This window comes from Equus asinus, chromosome 17 (genome assembly GCF_041296235.1).
Source record: "Equus asinus isolate D_3611 breed Donkey chromosome 17, EquAss-T2T_v2, whole genome shotgun sequence".
Taxonomy (NCBI): domain Eukaryota; kingdom Metazoa; phylum Chordata; class Mammalia; order Perissodactyla; family Equidae; genus Equus; species Equus asinus.
In genome coordinates this window covers 2397424-2413923 of record NC_091806.1, presented here as the reverse complement: position 1 = coordinate 2413923, position 16500 = coordinate 2397424, and the positions used below count along the sequence as shown (strand labels likewise).

General features: G+C 41.0%; 1 protein-coding gene across 1 annotated transcript in view; it reads right to left on the bottom strand.

Moving 5' to 3' along the window:
* Positions 1 to 16500, bottom strand: part of TRIM44 (tripartite motif containing 44) — a 112626-nt gene that overhangs the window by 49769 nt on the left and 46357 nt on the right. Inside the window, exon 4 of the mRNA XM_044750626.2 lies at positions 9698 to 9717. Coding sequence (XP_044606561.2) covers positions 9698 to 9717 — 20 coding nt within the window. The remainder of the gene's footprint in view (positions 1 to 9697; positions 9718 to 16500) is intronic.

Sequence of the window (16500 nt, the reverse complement as noted above, 5' to 3'; positions counted from 1 at the left end):
GACACAGAGCATGTGAGCTGTGAGCTGTGAGTCTGAGAGATCTCAAAAGCATAATAGGACATTCTCCAATATTGCTCATTCGGTAACTTCTATTTTGTAATTTACCTTATTCTACTAGAAAAAATATTGTTTTCCTTTTTATTGTAGATTAAGTCTGATTTCATTCTAGATTGGGACCATGACTCCCTATGTAGAAGAACAGATTCTATTTTATTAGTCAAATCAACAGGATACAAAGATTCAGTACATTGGCTTACTAGCCCTGTGACCTTGGGCAAGGTACTGAACATATCTAAGTCTGAGATGAGAAGAAAAACAGCGCCTTCTTCCTAGGTTGTTGTAAGGATTAAATGAGATAGATAATCCATGTGGAAGGCTTAGCTTACATTTTCTGACTACAATCTCCAGGGGGTGACAGAGCAACAGCGGTGATGAGCCAGCACCTGAACAAGTTCATCACCCCCTCAAGTCTTCCTTTTGTCTCCTCTGACAGGCCACGCTCCTCCATCCCACCCACGGAAGTAGAGACTCACAACAGGCATGCTTTGTGGGTCCTGTTTTCCCCGATGCAAGAGTCCTCCCTGTGGAGTCCAGATAGCATTTCTGGACTGCTTCCAGCTGGGTGACATCATTTAGAGTAGTCATTCATCTGGCCCCTGCAAGTCTTTGCATAGCCTAGGCAACATTTCTCTTTCTTTGTTTGGTTCCTTAAAGAGTCTTGGTTGGCTGGGGACTCGACCCTTCATTTTAGTTCATCAGAAACTCCTAACCAGAGGGGATGGGCACTGAATTCCAGGGGCCTGCTGGGCTGGAGCATCTGTGCCTGGCCTTTTCATCTACGCAGCTTGCTGGCAATTGCTAAGTTTCCCCTCCTGAAACAATTATCCCTCCATTTCTCTGCCCACCCCCACCCCATCCCCTAGTTAATTATCAGTTCTGGAATTAAACTGCTTGCCTTTCCTGACGTTGCCATGACAACAGTTGGCCTGCACCTGCCACTGGGTGAATAGTGGCTCTTTCAGAAGAGGCAATGGCAGTTACTGGCTCCACAAAAACCAGGGAGTAAACTAATGTTTACCTGTCTGGGGAGAGAAGTTCCTATTCATTCCAGCTTAGGCATTTTCCTGGCAAGCTCCACCTCAACTTGTGTCTCAGACAAATTGCTTGTTGGCATTCAACAAAGAAAATGAAAAAATTTTTCTGATAAAAATGCCAAATCCCTGTTGGCTTGTCACAATTCCCTCCATTAACTTCGCTTATTCCCAGCCAAGATGTTGGAAGATATGAATCTTCCATCTCCTGAGACAGACAGTATAGTGTAGTGCTTGAAATTACAGAATTTTAAGCCTGATAGATCTGGGTTCTAAACCCGGTTGAGTCACTTTCTAACTGTGACCATGGCTTAATCACTAAACCTCTATAAAATCAATTTCCTCCTCTGTAAAAAGAGGATTAGAACAGCTCTGTCTCACAGAGTTGTTTTAAAGCTTTGAAATAACACATGCAGGTCCAGATCCCATTGAATGTTCAACACACAAGCAGGTCTCACTAGTATTGCTGTTTAGCGTTGATCCTGGACACCCCTGAAAGTCAGGGCAAAGTGGGCAGCGTGGTCAGTTTTAGGGCGGTCCTGCTCTAAGTGGCAGTGCCTGTGCAGGTGGGATAAAGCAGCACGATGCCCCACAGCATCTAGATCCAGATGCATCTAGCAGCCAGAGGCAGCTGAGAAACGGTTCTCTCCCTACCTTCACTGCCATTCTGTCAGCTCCTCCCTCTCTGTGCTGGTTTTCTCCTGCTCAACCTCACTTTCCTTTAAATAGAATTGATGGAACCAGAGGGGAGGGAGACATGTCCTCACCAAGGAAACAAAATGCTTTTCCATTTTATAAGCACGCTGCAACCCACAGGGAACAACCGGTAGAGGTGCTAAGGAGTAGGGGAATGAGGCACTTATACAGCGTTTTTCTTCCCTGAAACCCCTGCTGGTGGGTAAGGAGGTATTTCTCTGACGAATCTACAACCACTTACAGTTAGGTCCTGAGTGCAAACAAGCAGAGGCCTGGGAATATCGTCCTTGGTAAGGACCTCACCATTTAGGGTACCCCAGCTTTATCTCAGCCTTTGTCCACCCTTTTTAAAGTTCTGAAGCCACCTCCTTGCAGTTCTAATTTTAAAGAAAACTGCACTCACTGACTCTAAACTTTATACTATTTTGAAAAGAAAAAACGCAAACCAAAACAAAAAAACAAATGCACCAGCTTCTGCTCCCAGCCTCTGTTACAGATGTCTGCTGTGGGTTTCTGTGCAGTTCAGACACATGGAACTTACAAAAAAGGGAGAGATCCCTGGAAGCTGCTGGGAAGACAGAAGTTTTAACCTTTTACCTGCCTCTCACTGGGAGGAAGTGAGAAGACACCAGCAGGTTTCGCCTAAAATCAAAAGACACTACTAATAACAATTTTGCTGTGGCTGCCACAAGTGAGGGGGCACATAACCAATGACATCAACTTTAGTCATTCTTGACACAGACTGGAGTTTTGTGACTTCCTAAAATCTATTAGGCTCAGCCAGTCCAAAATGACTGAAGCCAAACAACGAAGATGACACCCAGGCTCCAGCCAGACTCTCCAGCATCGAGTCTAACTCAGAGACAAATGCAACATCAACTTAATTCTTTGACTAGCTTTTAAAAAACATCTATAGCTTTAAATCTTTTTGGAAAATGGAGGTGCTTCAGTATTCCTTTTCTCCTTTAACTTAGAAGAAACTAGATAACTACCTTCCAAACATGAGTTTAAGTTAAAGGCAGGCAGGAGCCATCAAAATAGAGGTATAAATAAGATACAAATCAAACACTTTCCTTTTACAACTACTTCATCTCACTTGCTTGTTTTTCCATCTAAAAGAAGGAACCCCAAAGAAGAATACTTTCAATGCTTCATAGCATCTTTACCCTTTAAGTACAATAGGATGTGCTATTTGGTGGGGATACTGAGGCATAAAGAAAGCAAACAATTTACCCATAACAAATCATGAGATGTGACTATCCCAAGAAATCCCTAGGATTCAGAAGTCTGTTCATTTCTCCTGAAGATAGGACAATGCTGTAGTCAAAAGGTAAGTCTAAAAGGAAAGGGTACAAATCTTCTGGTACCTCAACATGGCATACAAGACCCTTTACATGGTGGACTCACCCACCTTTTAGTCTCATTGCTGCCACAGTCCAGTCACACAGGCACTCAACCCTTCCCCACACAGCATATGCACTTTCTCTCCTCTGAGCCTTTGGACACACTGGTCTCTCTGCTTGGATCCTTTCTGTTTGGAAGAGCCTATCCCTACCCATCTTGCAAGGTACAGCAGAAATGCTATCTTTTCTGACTCCCCAGTCTGAGTTAGCTGTAGCCTACTCTACACCCAATATATTGAATACAGAGAATCATTATAGTGCAGTAGTGAAGAGCCTGCATTCTCGAGTCAGGCTACTTGAGTTTCAATGCCGGTTCTACCACTTGTTAGCTGTGTGACCTTGTGTATGGATAACCTCTCTGCAATTCAGTATTCTCATCTCAGACGAGAAATGTTTTAACCACTTATTAGGACTGCTGTGAGAAATAAATGAGATGATACATGTAAATGGTTAAAATACTTCCTGCACATAGTTGGCATTCAATAAATGCTTCTTTATAATAATTTACAATAATAATTATTATATTGCACTTAAATGTGACATTAAAATTGTTAACTTACTTCTCTCTTTCAAACTAGACTTTGAGATCTTTAAATGAGGGGACAAAGTCTCTACCATCTTCACACCTCTACAACCTAGCACGGGGCCTGGCAACACAGCAGTCAGTCGAAAATGTTTGTGAACAAATGAATGAAAGAATTCCTCTGCAATTTTTCCTGCTTAAGAGATTAAGGAACAGAGCTCCTAGAGGTGAATGTTATTCTGATATCCTGACCTTGAGGTCAAAGACACAAACAAGGTTAGCCTGCCAGGCCTCATAACCGCTGTAATGGATGGCAAACAAGAGATGATTAGCAAAACACCATGGGTACCCAGTGACATCCAGGCCCCACCCTACAAAGCCCTTTCTCTCAGCCTTACGAAGCCAGAAAGAGGCAGGCAGATGTGTTGGAACACAAGCTGCTCCTGGCCAGCATTTCCAGTGTGAGGCAGATGGAATAAGCTAGAGGATCCTTGGGTGAATTTTCCAGCTATGTATGGATTCTTTGATTTTATACCAATACACACAAAATAAAATAAAGTTGTGACTCTCATGGACAAACATCTGAAAATCAATTACTTTAGCAAGGAGGCTTGCTTTTATCATAGATAGGTAACACAATGCACAGCATGGTTCATCCTTCATCTGGATGAGTAGAGAATAAACAATTCACATCAGCAGGGGAAAACAAAGTCAGTAGAGGTTCCAGAACAGGGAAACATTACACATCAGAGACTCTAGGCTAAAGGCCAACTTAGAGGCTGGAACCCCACTTCTGTATAATAAGCAGCCCTGTATAATAGCTCCATTTCATGTCACAAGTATCAGAGCCATTTTCTCTGGCTTCCAGCTGGGTCTTCTGAAATGAAGCTAATGCAAAAACCAAACCACGAATTTGCAATCAGAGAACAAAAGAAACCTAAGTGTATTACTGACTTAGTTCCCTCTTCTCTCTACAAACTAAGTCGTCAGGAAGAGAAATGCCATATCTAAGAACATATGGTTATTATTTTAGAGGGGGGAAAAGAATGCCTAGTACACAGCCCCAAGAAAAATTTTAAAGAAACAAAACTGAGAAGTTTAAAAAAAAAATTACCAAATTACAGAATCCATACACAGATTCTTTCCACTCCATATTTGATACAAAACTGTATTCCTCCACACAACTACATCCAAAAAAACTGGGTGGGGAATGGGGAAAAAAGACTAATATTCACTGGGAAATAAAAACACGTTATAAAGAGGTAAAGAGGTTAACTAGCTTGCCCAGGGTCACACGCCCAGTCCCAGGCAGACCAAGAAGGGAAGGCAGGTCTGCTGATGCTCCTTGAGCCTCTGCTCATTCAGAATTCACGGCCCGCTTGATCACAGAATCAGCATGGTTCACAGTCACACTGATCTCAGCAGGAGCTTACTGTCTGAATACGAACCAGTGCTGAGGGTGAAAAATTCTACAGAAGTCCCAAGTATGGCTGTTACTATTAAAAAGCCATTTTCCTCTTAGTTTAAAAAAAAATTACAGAAAAGCTCAACAGCAAATCAAAATTTAATAATAATCTTGCTCCTTTCTCCTCTGAGCACAGAGTTTAAGGGTCCTTCCCTCTCTGACTTCCTCCCACTACACAACAGCTTTCAAGGCAGCAGATCCCATTGCCACCCCATCTCCTTGAATATATATTACTTCTCAGCAGGCTCCGGCAGGAGTAGAGAAGGAGCCAATCTGTGAGGGAGTGAACAGAAGATCTCTCATAATAGCATAGAGAAGACAGAAAATTGCTGCCAAAAGTGTAAATTGCTTTTTTTGCTTGAAAAAGAAAATCACTCTAGGCTTCAAAGACATTCTTTTAAAAGATGACTCCACAGTGGTTAATATCCACATTCTACATATTAGGACTTTTGCTCCTCCTGCCCTCCAAGAATCCTTGCCGTCTATATGACTGCATCAGGGACTGGAAGAGTAAACTACCAGGTGGAGGGGCAACAGACAGCTAATTCTGTGAGGTCAGAGGAAGGCTTGGTTGCCTGCTCCCCAGGGAGTCTTAAAGCACCCCTTCTGCTGCTCACTCTCAGAGGACACTGCATGAGGATGAGATGAAGAAATATCCCTTTATAATGACAGGCTAAGGAGAGGAGAAGTAGCTTGCAGAAAACAGAGGCCACAGCAATTCAAAGTCAAAGCAAGTAAGAACCCCCAGGTTAGAGGAACAAGACCAGAGTGGTCCTCTGAGGAGTGGTGAGTCCTTCTGGCTTTCACACAGGGTCACACAGAGACGTGCGCTGGTCTCTTGGAGACAGTCCGAATGCCAGTTGAGGGCATGAGTCCTGAGGCCAGGCCAGATTGAGGTCTGAGCTCTACTGCTTACTGGCTGTGTGATCTTGGGCAAGTTAATCTTTCTGAGCACGAATTTCCTCATTTTACCAGTGGGATAAAAACTACATCATAGCTCCACATGAGGATTAAATGAGAATACATAAAAAACACTGTACACAGTAAACCTTCAATAAGTGGCAGCTACAATTATTGTTGTTGATTAGCAGGACAACTAAACAATAAAATCCAGGACAAGGAACAGACATGACTAAAAGTACAAATACTTGGCCACCTCACGTCAAACAGCTTGGGAAGTCAAAAGAGAAAAGAGGGAAGAAGGCAGGGAGACTCTAGCTGGCAGGAAGGGAGGAAGACACAGATCTATTACAGACAAACACGTTTCAGTAGGACAGGAATTCTCCTTTGTTCTTGCCACCACGGAGAGGGGTGGGAATCCACTTCTCCCTCAGACTTGCGTGCAGACAATGGGGAAGCGGCCGTGTGGAAAGAATGCTAGTGAAGGAGACACAGGACTAAGAATCCAAGCAGATCTGGAACGCAGGGTCTCTGGAGTCCTTCCTCTTCCTTCCCCTGAGCAGGCAGACCCACGCTTCCTTTGTCTCCCTTACACAGCAAACTCTCATTAATACTGTCAGCAATACAGAAGCCTTTGGAACAAACTCTGCTTGGCTTACTGAGATGGTAAAGTGTACATCATAAATGAGAAAAATTTCAGATCAAAGGCAATCTGCCCTGAAGTGTTAATTGGAACAAACTGAGCCAAATGGTAGTTCAACACAAACTGAATGGAACCAGTAAGTCTGCATTTAAATGTTAAAAAGAAAATTTGACTCCTCTTTCTGCCAAATGAGAACTTGCTCTTCAAGTGCTCACTGTACCAAAAAAGGGTTCTGTCAAGTCCTAGTCCAACAGGATCCCTGCTGACACCCACGGCAGCCCGGCCTGAGGGAGACACTTGGCGTCTTGATTGCTGGTAAAGAACCTCTATTGCTTCACCACTGTTTTGCCCAAATGACATGAAGCTATCTGCAATTAAACTCTAAAGCCAGGATCGCACACTGAATAGTATCTCTGAAGGTAGTTAATCTCTTCATAAGGTCCCTGTAGCCTTCTAATCAACGCCACTCTGGCATGTGGCCATAAAGATAAGATGAGTGTGCCCATCATAAGCAGGCTCTCTCAAGACAGAAACGCCATTTCTCCCCGTGGACTCTGCACATTCTGTCTGCTAAGGTGTTTTCTTTACTCTGGTCTTACTGGAACTCCTTCTCTGGGGAGAAGGTCTAGGGCTCCTCCCAGCAGCTGGAGCTAGTCTTGAGAACAGAAGGGGGGAGTGCCAAGAGAACAATTTAAAGAGTTTATCTAAACCAAAGGTCTGTGCAAAACAGTGACAACTTGCTCAATAACTAGAGGCTGATTTAGGCTCCCAGCATCGCCAGCCTAGTCTAACTAGTCTCCCCGGCTCCGGTGTAGACCCACTTCATTTGCCATTCTACAGGCAGGGGAGACTTCCAAAATGCACATCTACTCAGGTTAACTCCTGTTTAAAGTTCTCTAATGCCTGCCCACTGCCTGCAGATAGAGCGGAGATGCCTTCAGGGGGCCTATAAGGCCCTAAATCATCTGGCCTCTGCTTTCTTCCTCCACTCTCCTCTTGTCCGGTGCTTCGACACGACCTGCTCCCTCACCTGAACGACTCTGCCCTTGCTCCTCCTCTGCTGCCCTCTCATCTTTCAGACCTCTCTTTATATATAACCTTTTCTGGTAAGCCTCCCCTTATCCTCCAAGACTGACTTAGGAGCCCGTCCTAAAGCAGCCTAAACTTCATTTAATTATAGCACCTCCCCCACAGTATAAGTGCCTGGTTATAAGCTCATCTCTCCCACTACACTTAGGCAGGGGCCATGTCTGTCTTAGTTATCATTATATTCCCACTGCATAGCACAGTGCCCAACACATAGTAGGGTCATAAGAAAAGAAAAGAAAAGGAAAGAGGGAGGGAAGGAGGACGGATGGAAGGTCGCAAGGAAAGGAAGAAGGCAGGCAGGCAGGCAAGGGGAAGGAAGGAAGGAAGTAAATGAACACAGCAGAGGGAGCCTATTGCTGAGGAGGCTGGTAGATGGGGTTTGCAGGGATCCCCTGAGGCTCTGTAGGTTTGAAGCAGGATGCCTGTGGCTTCAGTCACGGTAGACAGGAGCTGGGTCTAGGCTGAGAACAGGTGCCAAGGGAGGGAAGCACCAAGACACGCAGATGTGGGACAACACTTGGCACTAAGAAAGGGGTTCAGGATATGGGGAGGGAGAGGAGAAAAGAAGGAACTGTATCTGCTGGTTTGTAAATAAAACCAAAGAAGGGCTGAATCCTGGCTCCAGTAAGGTAATCTTGGACAATTCATTTAGCTTCTTTCAATGAGAAGTCTGAACTAGATAAGCGATTTTCAAACTGAGTTCTGAGGAACTCTAGGTTTCTGCAGAAGCCCCTCAGTGTCTACTGTAATGAAGAGAAAAGGTTCACCAGAGGATGTGGCCCCCAATTTTATCCAGAGAAAAACTGCTTTACATACATCGAAGTTCTACTTAAAGCCCATTTGAAAAAAAGGTGCTTCTGCTAAAACTACAGTTTGACTAGCAATGGCCTGCAGGACCTTTCTGATCCCTCCCAGCCTTAACAGTCCTTGATCCTATGTGACAGAGGGGGGCCATGTGAACACTGCATTTTACTGTTGTACAGATGCCCCTCAATCGTGCTGACGGCAGAGCTGCAGCGTTTCCTAGAGCCTGTTGTCACAGCCTGAGCAGCAAAGCTAGGTAAACCAAAGTTCAGGTTCCTTGCAAGGCTGAGGCAATAATGAAATGCACTCTTAAATTTCACGTGGTTGGGGACCGGCCCCGTGGCCGAGTGGTTAAGTTTGCATGCTCTGCTTCAGTGGCCCAGGGTTTCGCCAGTTCGAATCCTGGGCGTGGACATGGCACCACTCATCAAACCACGCTGAGGCAGCAACTCACATGCCACAACAAGAAGGACCCACAACTAAAAATATATGACTACATACCGGGAAGCTCTGGGGAGAAAAAGGAAAAATAAAACCTTAAAAAAAAAAAAAAGTTAAAAAAAAAAATTTCATGTGGTGATACAGATGCACAAAGCAGCAGTTTTCCCCAGAGTGTTATACCTATGACCTTGGAGTCACCATATAGGTGTCTTGAGTCAGACACAAAGATGTTAGGGGTCAGAAATAAAGACTACTGGATCCAGAGTCCATTAAAAAAGGCAATCCAATTCCAGTCAAGAAAGAACAACACAAAAGTTTATCTAGTCAGTCCAGCTGATAGCCTAATTACCATCCAAATACAGTGCCTACTCTTCTTAACAAGGTATGAAGAACAAAGCAAAGTTACCCTCATGACACACTTTCAAGTCTACCTTTATCTGAAGGCTACACGCAGGAAACACCACAGATGGGGAGGGAGACGGGAGTCTCACTAAACACGATCTTCAAAGCCCTGGCTTCAGACAGAGATACCTTCTCTGTGCTGTTTCTTGGTTGTGCGTATTTCACGGGGCATTAAAAAGGCCACAAATGTCACTCTACTTCAATTCTGAGAACAGATAAGCAAGAACAATGTGATCTTACCTGGGTCCTTCCTCGTCACCCTGAAAGAAAGAGAAAGAAACAGCATTAGAAATCAGCATTGGTAGAGACCAATTTAGGTTTCTCTCTCTTCCCTCTCCTCTCCCAACCCGAAAGCAAGGCTAGTGCATTTACTGTAACAGTCAAACCAGCAGACATCTAAGGGCTGACAAGGGCTAATATAAGCCCATGTTCAAACTGCCCAGCAGAGATGAACTTGCCCTTGCAAGCAGAGAAGTGAATGCACAGACCTAGGAGGCCTAAATAATAGCCCTGCCTTTTATTTGTGTAGCTGGCAGTATTTAGTTCTGAGCAAACTGAGAGCCCAAAATAGCAGCAGGTCTTAGGCAAAAGCTGACCAGCTCCAAAAGCTTCAAGCTGTTTCCCTCAAAGACTCCTTCCTACCTTGGTCCAGCATTTTTTTCTCCAAACATGAACACAGCCACTCTAATACAGAGCACACTATGGTGGAAAGGGCACTGAACTGGGACTCAGGAAATCAGGATTCTAGTCCAAGCCCTGTTATTTATTAGCTATGTGCCCTGAGGCAAGCTAATTAACTAATCTGGACCGTGGGCTTCTCCTTCGTAAAAAGCAGTTCTGGCATGTAACGGTCCACATCCTTCTTCAGCCAAACAGTGGCTTTTCTCTTCTTCTCATTCATTCTCTGCAAAAACAATGTAGAAGGCTTCTTTGTCTGGGTACTGTGTTCTCTGAACCTGACTTTATCAGTGATCACAGCAGACTGCTTTGAGCCTCTTTCTGAGAGCAAACAAGATTTTTCAAATGACTCTTCAGCCTTTTCCAAGGGACCTCACTCATCCATTTAGTAACAAGGTATCGTTCACGTCTTCTTGAGCCATTCAGGGTTGGTCTCAACAGAAAATGTATCTCCTAGCTGTTGATAACTCCCCAGAGAACTTATCTGATTGATTGTTCCTATTGGTATAAAGGAGAATGAGCTCTGAGTCAGACTCTGTGGATTTAAATCTTGACTCCATCACGTGCTTGCTCAAGTGTTACCCCGGTCAAGTTATTGTGCCTCTCAACTTCGAGTTCTTAATTTGTAAAATGTGGGTAATAATTGTCCCTGTATCATAGGATGGGTGTGAAGATTAAATGAAATAATGTATATAAACATCAAGCGCAGTGCCTAAGATACAGGATGCATTTAATAAAGGTAATTATCAATATCAGTAACAATTCAGTATGATACCTTAAGAAGCTACTACATGTGGGCGCTGAGGGTAAAAGACAACTCATAATGATCTAACCTAGGAGCTCCCATTCTAGACCAGGGGAGACAGACAGAAAATGAACAATGACTAAATGGGCTAAGGACTCTATCAAAGACAGAAACAGAATGCTTCGAGAGTCAAATGGGCAGTGATAAACACTGCCTCTCCAGGAGAAGGTGGAAGGCTTCACAGAGAAGGTGACATTTATAGTGGCACTTGAGGGATAAGCAGGATTTTCCCAGGCTGACAACAGAAGACGTGGGAAAAGCACTGGACTAGCAAGAACAAAGGCACAGAAGTCAAAAGAAATGTATGTTTAAGGAATTCTGAGTTCTGAAAAAGCAGAGAATACGGACGTGTATTTGTGTCTTGGGCGGGGACGTGGGGGTGGTGGTGTTGTGGGGCTAGGGGTTGTGAGAGAAGCTGAGGTAAAGGGAGATTGCCAGGGAACAAGCTTATAAAGGACAGCTGCTGCCAGAAAGGTAATTTACATCAGATTATCCACTGGAGGCTGGATAAGAAGGGCATTTTAGCAGACTGTTAAGGATCTGCAATACTGGTAAGAGTGCTAATCATCCGTACTCTAATGAGAGAGAAATGTGGGGTGAGAGATGGAAGGAGGGTACAGGGATCGTGGATGCTTTCTGTGCCTTTTGATCAACTGGCATGTCTTCTGGGAACTATAATCTAGTAAGAATGAATTTATATAATTTAAATTTAATATGAATTACATAACTATCAATAACATAATTAAGCCTCAACACAATTTTTCAATTATCTTTGGATGTGAAAACATAATCGTCTAGGAGAACCTTATGGAACAATGTATCTGAACTTTCCCCCGTGATGCAGAGCAAGTCCTCAGGATCATGTGTCTTGCTGCAGGGGATGAGAGATGGCCTTCGTCAGTTAGAGGGACGGGGCTTCAAATTCTGGCTCATCTGTTTCAACAACAAGGCTCTTGGCAACTTACTTAACTTTTCCAAGATTCAGTTTCCTCGTTTACACATGGAGACCCTAATTCTTAGAAATTAAAATAAATGAGAAAATGTGTGTAAAACACTAAGCAAGTGTCTAGTACATTTTAAGTGTTCAATGAATGGTGGTCATTATTGTACTTTCCCTGAATTGTTAACTAACAGCACTTCTAGGGGGAGTGGGGAAGGACAGAGAAGATGGGGCACAAGATTGTGCTTCACATTCATCCATTTCTGTTGCTTATAGATATGTGGTTCTTTTCAGAAACAATAATTACTATCACAAAACATGGGGTGGACCAGGGTGAGAGTTTCACTGTTGAAGGAATGAATAAATGAATGAAAGAACAAATACACATAGGAATTATAAGGCAATTCTGAATAGGTCAGAGACATTCAGCAGATTACTAATCTTGCTAGCAAAAAGTGTGCACATGCTATTCCTGCTACCCCAAATGTATATCCCTCTTCTGAAAGCCTAGCTGATTCCTGTCCATTCTTTGAGACCAAGCCTCACTGGGAAACGTTTCCTCACTGACAGGCTAGGTGGAGTAATCCTACTCTGTCCTCTGCATCTGTAGGGCTCCCACTTCTGGGCAGTAGTTAGAGCAGAAAACTGACAGTCACAGCGCCATACAAGGTCTCCCTTTTTGAATTCCAAATCCTTGAAAACAGAAACTGTGTTGTTCATCCCTTTATTTACTGCCACCTAGCACAGCGCAAGGCACACAGTAAATAATTATTCAAGAAGGAAAGGAGGGAGGGCAAGAAGTAGGATTTAAGATTAGTTTCTACCACTAGTATGAGTAAATTCTGGTTTCAGAAAATATTAGAACTGAAAGTGTGTTAAACACCAGTTTCCACTTAAATGACTTAGATTAAGCAATGCTCCCAAATTGCTCCGTAAAACACCCTAACTGCTCTTGGCTGGTAGGCTACACTCTGGGACAACCTCTCATTTCTGCTTCCATCAGTGGAAATGGATATTCACCAAGAATCAAACAAGTCTGTTCCTAAGCCTGTTGATATCGGTTGAACTTATAATTATGACGACACATTTTATTAAATAACAAAAAATGAGTGCAAAAGAGAAGAGTTGCTTCCATGAAAAGTTGAATGCTTCCAAAATTCAATAAAGATGAGTTACTTAAAAACAGCTGTCAATTTTGATGTAGGTGAGACAAGCAAAATATCAGAAAAAATGAAGCATAAAATTCTAGAGTCTATATTTAGCTTGCTTCGAATGTTACTCCTCCTCATTATAAAGAGTCTGAAATTGGACTTTATAAATGGTGCAGTATGGGTGTGGTTTATGCCAGAAATATGACATTCCACCCCAAATAGCAAACCCATATTCTCAAAGAAAAGGCTGTGACTCAGAATCAAAGACATACACAGATGCATATTTCAAGTTTAAAATAAACATTTCGGGTATGCATGCATCATTTTTAATGATTTACTCATTTGAACTGACTTCTCCTAAGATTATCTCACTGCAGCTCAGCATTTTACTCTCAAAACTAGACAAAAGATAGAAATGCTCACGACATGCAAATAAAAATAAAGACATACCATTTTTTAATACTTGACTCTGGCAAAGAGTATTATAAAAGAACTAAATTCAGCCAAAAAAATTAGAGAGTTTCAAAACTGGTGATGAAAATGTAAACTGATACAATTGTTTTGTGGACAGTTTGCAAATATGTATAAGGGCCTGGAAACGTCCATATCATACTCAGTAATTACTTATGATTCACAAAGAAAAACATTTACTACAATGTTATAAACAACAGTAAGAAGCTGGAAATAAAATGAGGTAAAAGTTAAATTTATATCATTGATTCAGGATTCAAACATTATGTTTATGAAGAATTTCTAGTAATATGAGGAAAATTTAAAATACGATGTTAGGAAAAAGCATGAGGGGATGAACTAACTTTATTGTGGTAATCATTCTGCAATATATACACATATCAAATCATCACATTTTATACCTTAAATTTACATGCTATCTGTCAATGATATCTCAATACAGCTGGAAAAAACCTCCCCGACACACAAAAAAGAAAAAATGGAACAAATATAACACTCAGTGATAACTATCTACTTAGTGTGTTGTGTTTACTTTCTGCTTTGTCTATAAATTTTGAATATTCTATAATGATTAAGAAAGAAAGAATTTTATGTAGTTATTTGACGAGGGGAAAGAGCACATCTTATTAGACCTGTGGGACTGTGAAACTCCTTCTTTATCCTATATTCTATAAGATGACTCAGAAAGATTAAAAACACATTTTTAAAAAGAAACGCCACCAAAACACCACCTTGTAATCTCTGGGCTCTTTCAACCGGCAGCTCTGTGCCTCTACCTGACCTAATCAAACTCACCGGTACTGAAGGTTCCTTACAGCAGACACACTGTATTCATGGGCTGGTTCCGGAACAATTTTTACCAATCAAAGGCAAATAGCATTTGGGCAGGTGGGATATCTAGAATTTTGTCTTTAATAGCTATAGTGAGGTATAATTTTTAATAACATAAAATTACTGGTTTTAAGTGTATATTTAATGACTTTAAGGAAATTTACAGAGTTATACAACTATTACCACAAACTTGCTTAAAAACTATACATACATACACATACAAAAGTATGATTTTTTCATTAATTTCTTTAAAAGCATATGACTGTTTAAGCTAAAATTAAAATTATCTTGCAGTGTTTATAATATATGTAGATTTTACACATATGAAAATTATAACATAAAGAACATGGAAGGAGAGTAAACTGGCCTATACAGTTACAAGGTGTCTACATTTTATGTGAGGTGGTATGATATTAATTTTAAGTAGAATGAAAATTTAAGGATATATATTATAATCCTCATAGAAACTGCTAAAAAATAATATAAAGTAATAGAGCTATAAAAGGTAATAGAGATATTAAAATGGAATTCAAATAAATGTGGCAAAAAATCCAAAAGATGGCAGGAAAAGACAATGGGAAGAACACAAACAGACGGACAAACCAAAAAATCATAAAATGGCAGATCTAAATTCAACTATATTAATAATGACATTAAATGTTAATGGACTGCACACTTCAATTAAAAGGCAGAGATTATCAGAATGGATAAAAGAATAAGACCCAGCTATATACTGGCTATGAGTGACACACTTTAACAATGCAGACAGACTGAAAGCAAACAGACGGAAAGAGATATGCCACGGAAACAGTAAACGTAAGACTGGATTGGCTATACCAACATGAGATAGAATAGACATCAAGACAGTATTATCAGGGAAAAGGAGGGACATTTCATAATGATTAAAGAGTCAGTTCATCAAGAAGATGTAACAATCATAAATATGTATTTGCTTAATGATAGAGCTTCAAAATCTCTGAAGAAAAGCTGACAGAATTAAAGGGAAAGACAGATAAAGCCTTAATTATACTTGGAAACTTAACACCCCTCTCTCAGCAGCTGATAGAATAATTAGACACAAAAATTAGTTAAAACATAACTTAAAAATTACTATTTTTAAATTAATATTAAAAAGAATACTATAGCCCAAACTACAGACTATAAATATATATATCTTTTTTTTGGTGAGGAAGATTGGCCCTGAGTGAACATCTTCCTCTTTGTTGTATGTGGGACACCGCCGCAGCACAGCCTGATGAGCAGCGTGGAGCTCCGGGCCCAGGATCCACACCTGCAAGCCCTGGGCTGCTGAAGCAGAGTGCACCAACTTAACCACTAGGCCGCTGGGCCAGCCCCAGAATATACATTTTTCTTAGGTGCACATATGCATTCACCAAGATAGATCATATGCTGGGCCATAAAACAAGTGTCAATAAATGTTAAAAGACTGAAATCATTCAGAATATGTTCTCTGATCACAACGGAACTAAATTAGAAATGAATAATTCTAAGATATGTTAGAAAATCCCTAATATTTGGAACTAAACAACACACTCCTAAATAATTGATGACTTAAGAGAAAAAATCACGTGGTAAATGAAAAAACCTTTCAAGTTGAATGATAATGAAAACCAAAGTTATGTTGTATTTCAACTAAAGCAGTGCTTAGAGAAAAATGTAGATTTAAAAGTTTACATAGAAGAAGAAAGTAGTAAAATCAATGATCAATGAAGCTAGAAAAGAGAACAACGTAAACTCAAAATAAGTAGAATAAAGGAAATAAGAGCAGATATAAACAAAATAGGAAAGAAAGAGTAAAATTAGCAAATCAAAAGGTTAGTTCTTCAAAAAGACCAACAAAATTAACGAAATACTAGTTAGGCTGATCAAGAAAAAAGGGGGGAAATTACAAATTATCAATATCAGAAATGAAAGATGGGTTATCATTCTAGATGCTACAGACAGTTAAAAAGTACTAAGAAAATACTATGAGCAACTTTATACTAAAAACTACAATTTACATGAAAACAGTAAATTCTTTGAAAATTATAGCAAATTTTTAAAAATTAAATCATAAGATGAAATAAAATTTGAATAGCTCTATATTAAAGAAATTGAATTGTTTATCAAAAACCTTCACATAAAGAAACTCTGGGACAGATGGTTT